Below are 4,678 nucleotides of genomic sequence, written 5' to 3' on the forward strand. Positions count from 1 at the left end.
TTAAGATAAAGAGGTTTTTCTACCTTTTATAAGAACAATGCTGTGAAAACGTTATAAAAAAGTTTTAATCTGAACAAAGAAAAGCAGGATTTGAATTAAGATTTTCCTGATCTACCTTTTATGTTGATTATTTCCTCCATGTTGTTCTTCAGATCCTCATCCAGCAGCGTCTCTCTCAGTGAGTCCTGACAGAGAGCAACACTTCACCTCTGAGTCTGTGACTCTGAACTGTGGAGGAAACTCTGCTGAGTGGAGAGTGAAGAGGTTTAGAGAAAACTATGATGAGTGGAGACTGAAGAAGTATAGACAAAACTCCAGACACCATCACATCCCTAGATGGATATATAGAAAAATAATGTCTGACTTCCATATATCAGACTGCTCCAGCTGGGGGGAAATGACTGGTCCCTCATGTACCATTAACAGTCACTGGCCCCATGAATCAGTGTACTGGTGTGAATCTGGATCAGGAGAGTTCAGCAATGCAGTCAACATCAGGATAAATGGTATGTTATGATACAGAGCTACTTATAATAACATTAACAGAATTGGTTCAACTCTTCAATGCATTTCTTCTCCCTCTAACAAGGGCCATCAGTGAAATTATGTTGCAAGCAGAAAAACCAGCATAACAATTTAACATATGAGCTGTAATTTTTTGAATATATTTTGACATATTTAACATAAAACAGGGTATTTTATTTATTTTAATTGAAACTCCTCTTCCAACAGATGAATCAGAGTCCATCCTCACTGTGTCTCCATCATGGCTGAATCCTGGAGCCTCAGTGACTCTGAGCTGTGAGGTTAAACCTTCATCTACAGGATGGAGGTTCTACTGGTATAAAGCTGTTCCTGATTTATCAAAGAACAACTACAGATATGAGCTGCTGCCTGAGAGCATCAATGGGACTGTAGAGAACTCCTTCATCATTCATGGACAGAAACAAACAGCAGGATTTGCATGTAGAGCTAAAGGAGGAAACCCAGAAGATTTCACTGATTACAGTGAACCAAAGTTCATCTGGTCTAAAGGTCAGTTCTGTTTATTTGTCACCATCCTTGTTTCATCTATAAGCTGCAATGATAATCACCAATGATGTGTGTTTGAGTCTCAAAGATCACATGGTCAGGATTTTCTCTGTAGTTTGTTCACATTAGTTTACAAAAGTAAAAGAAAAAAAAAACATTGTGAAACATCAACAGTTTTACACAAATATGATTTCAACAACCTCTGGTGTGAGACAGTATCTTAATTTAGGATATTTTTTCTGCTTTGTGTTTTCAGAATTACACCATTCACAAATCTAAAACATGAAAATAAATGGCCATAAATACCTTTCATATAAGCAACAGTAATGGCAGTTAGTATTGCACACAAGCATGTTGGAGGGATTTGACTATGTCTTTAAATCAAAGCCGATAAAGGTCATGCCTAAATAAAAATATGGAATTTATGGTTTTCTCTCTGCCTGTGTTGATTATTTCCTCCATGTTGTTCTTCAGATCCTCATCCAGCAGCGTCTCTCTCAGTGAGTCCTGACAGAGAGCAACACTTCACCTCTGAGTCTGTGACNAAACAAGTTTTGTTCTTCTTGAACATCTCTCTACATCAGTGCAACAGTTTGATCTACAAAATAAATAAAAATTATACTTTTCACGTCTAACAGACATCTTAGCTCCTCACTGTTAACTCAGTCTCACTTTCCAGCTCTGCATTCGGTAACTTACCAAGGAAGAGCCATGAAAAACACTGAGGCAAAAAGACTAAATGTTTTTTTCCCTGTCATTTTCAGCCACAAACATTTAATTAAAATATCTACAGATATGTGTTTCTGTCTCTGCCTCCCTCTGACTCTCTGCAGCCTGATGTTCCTGCATGGATTCATGGATTTACAACAGACACTGCAGTAATGTACAGTGTCAGAATGTGAACTAAATATAAAAAGTGTTTTTATCATACAGAATGAGAATTTAAACAACTTAATTTTCAGATGTATACATTATTATACATCTCAACTCTATTTACTGTGTAGCAAAATTTTTCACTAATTTATTTTTAAACCTCTCTTCAAGCACTTTTTTATTGTCTCCTGTAATTAATATAATTTTTAATATAATTAATTAATATAATTAATATAATTTTATATCTTTACACTGAAACTCCACCTGGCTCTCTTATGTCTTCCCTGACCTGCTCCTCTCATAATAAAATAGTTTAGCTTATTTAAAAATTAAAAACAGTTATATTTCAGTAAACTAAATTAAGATCTCACCAGAGCTTCTTCACCTTTCTTCAACATCATTCTAGCACTGCTGTTCTCCTAAATATCTAAATAATATAATATAATATATAAATACACGTTAAGTGGTCGAGTATGATCAGATGTTGCTCACTTTAAATAATAAAAAGGCTAATTTCGTTGCTGTTTCAGTCTCATTCTAAATCATTATGACTAAACTAGCTAACTTTTAAACAAAGTTAGCAGTAAAATTTTGGACATGTGACTATCCCAGAATTAAAACGGCTTAACCTAAAAGATTTAGTTCCATATATGAAAGTAAACTGACAACAAGATGTTATAAACGAGCGATATTCATGGCAACATTCCTGACAGACAGTTTACCTCCTTCAAACGGAGTTTCTCTGAGCCGTTCAGAGGTGGGAGGGGCAGGAAGCGCTCTACTGAATGCGCTGTTGTGCGCCTTCAAAATAAAAGCACGCGAGTGGAAGATTTTAAAATTCTTCGCAACAGCGGGGAAATTATTGGGGGGGACGAATGTGACTCTCTCCAATATTGGGGGGGACATGTCCCCCCCTTCCCCTCCGCTTCCTACGCCTATGGGTGCAGGTATCTTTCTCCAGCTAACGTTCCAGGCGAGAGGCAGGGTCACCCTGGAAAGGTCACCAGTCTGTTGCAGGGCAACACAGAGACAAATATGAGGGGCCGTTTAGGACAAAATCTACGTTTTGTCTCTCACACACTACCAAAAACTCTCGCATACTCAAAAAAATGAACACGCACACTCAAAAAAATACTCAAATTGCGTATACACACTACTAAAATGTCACACACGCACACAAACTAACTTTCTAACAGCTCGCACACGCACACAAACGCTTATCTCTAACATACACGACTAAAGTTGAACACACACACACACACACACAAACACAGTACTAAGACTCGTTTTATGTATGTGTGAGAGCGAGACTCGTTTTTTGAATGTGTGAGAATTGTCACGGAAGAGGCGGGGCATAATTTTTTGATCAAACTGCGCATGCGTAGATCCTAAACTATAAGTTTCGATTGTTGACTCACTGTATGTTCTATTACTTAGTATATCTGTGCTTTTAAATATATATATAGAACTTTTAACTTTCTTGTAGCTTAAATGTGCTATAGAAATAAATAAATCTGATTGATTAAAAATTGCTGTAGTACAATCTGTCCACTGGGTGCCAGCATTACAGGAATTATTAAGAGGTCTTGTGAGAAATTCTGTTCCCCCATTGTGCGATTGAAACTATCTTTCAATAGCTACCTTATATTAAACTATGTTAAGGACAAATGTCAAACTTAGTAGTCAAACATACACAATGAAGTGCAAATATGTTGAAAACAAAAGATCTTGCAGGTATACGTGAAGGGTGAAACTTGCTACATTTACCTCATTGTGTGCACAAGGTGAAGGAGCCTAAGGTTCTTTCTTTCTTTCTNGAAATTATTGGGGGGGACGAATGTGACTCTCTCCAATATTGGGGGGGACATGTCCCCCCCTTCCCCTCCGCTTCCTACGCCTATGGGTGCAGGTATCTTTCTCCAGCTAACGTTCCAGGCGAGAGGCAGGGTCACCCTGGAAAGGTCACCAGTCTGTTGCAGGGCAACACAGAGACAAATATGAGGGGCCGTTTAGGACAAAATCTACGTTTTGTCTCTCACACACTACCAAAAACTCTCGCATACTCAAAAAAATGAACACGCACACTCAAAAAAATACTCAAATTGCGTATACACACTACTAAAATGTCACACACGCACACAAACTAACTTTCTAACAGCTCGCACACGCACACAAACGCTTATCTCTAACATACACGACTAAAGTTGAACACACACACACACACACACAAACACAGTACTAAGACTCGTTTTATGTATGTGTGAGAGCGAGACTCGTTTTTTGAATGTGTGAGAATTGTCACGGAAGAGGCGGGGCATAATTTTTTGATCAAACTGCGCATGCGTAGATCCTAAACTATAAGTTTCGATTGTTGACTCACTGTATGTTCTATTACTTAGTATATCTGTGCTTTTAAATATATATATAGAACTTTTAACTTTCTTGTAGCTTAAATGTGCTATAGAAATAAATAAATCTGATTGATTAAAAATTGCTGTAGTACAATCTGTCCACTGGGTGCCAGCATTACAGGAATTATTAAGAGGTCTTGTGAGAAATTCTGTTCCCCCATTGTGCGATTGAAACTATCTTTCAATAGCTACCTTATATTAAACTATGTTAAGGACAAATGTCAAACTTAGTAGTCAAACATACACAATGAAGTGCAAATATGTTGAAAACAAAAGATCTTGCAGGTATACGTGAAGGGTGAAACTTGCTACATTTACCTCATTGTGTGCACAAGGTGAAGGAGCCTAAGGTTCTTTCTTTC

The 4,678-nt window shown here is 37.5% G+C and overlaps 1 protein-coding gene across 1 annotated transcript in view; it reads left to right on the top strand.

Moving 5' to 3' along the window:
* LOC103132659 (uncharacterized) overlaps positions 1-1,571 on the top strand; it is a gene marked incomplete at its 3' end in the record, with an annotated part of 7,514 nt that extends 5,943 nt beyond the window's left edge. Inside the window, exons 4-6 of the mRNA XM_007544456.2 lie at positions 153-506; positions 733-1,035; positions 1,507-1,571. Coding sequence (XP_007544518.2) covers positions 153-506; positions 733-1,035; positions 1,507-1,571 — 722 coding nt within the window. The remainder of the gene's footprint in view (positions 1-152; positions 507-732; positions 1,036-1,506) is intronic.
* Positions 1,572-4,678: the final 3,107 nt, after the last annotated feature.

Source organism: Poecilia formosa, unplaced genomic scaffold (assembly GCF_000485575.1).
Source record: "Poecilia formosa unplaced genomic scaffold, Poecilia_formosa-5.1.2 Scaffold1195, whole genome shotgun sequence".
Lineage (NCBI taxonomy): Eukaryota > Metazoa > Chordata > Actinopteri > Cyprinodontiformes > Poeciliidae > Poecilia > Poecilia formosa.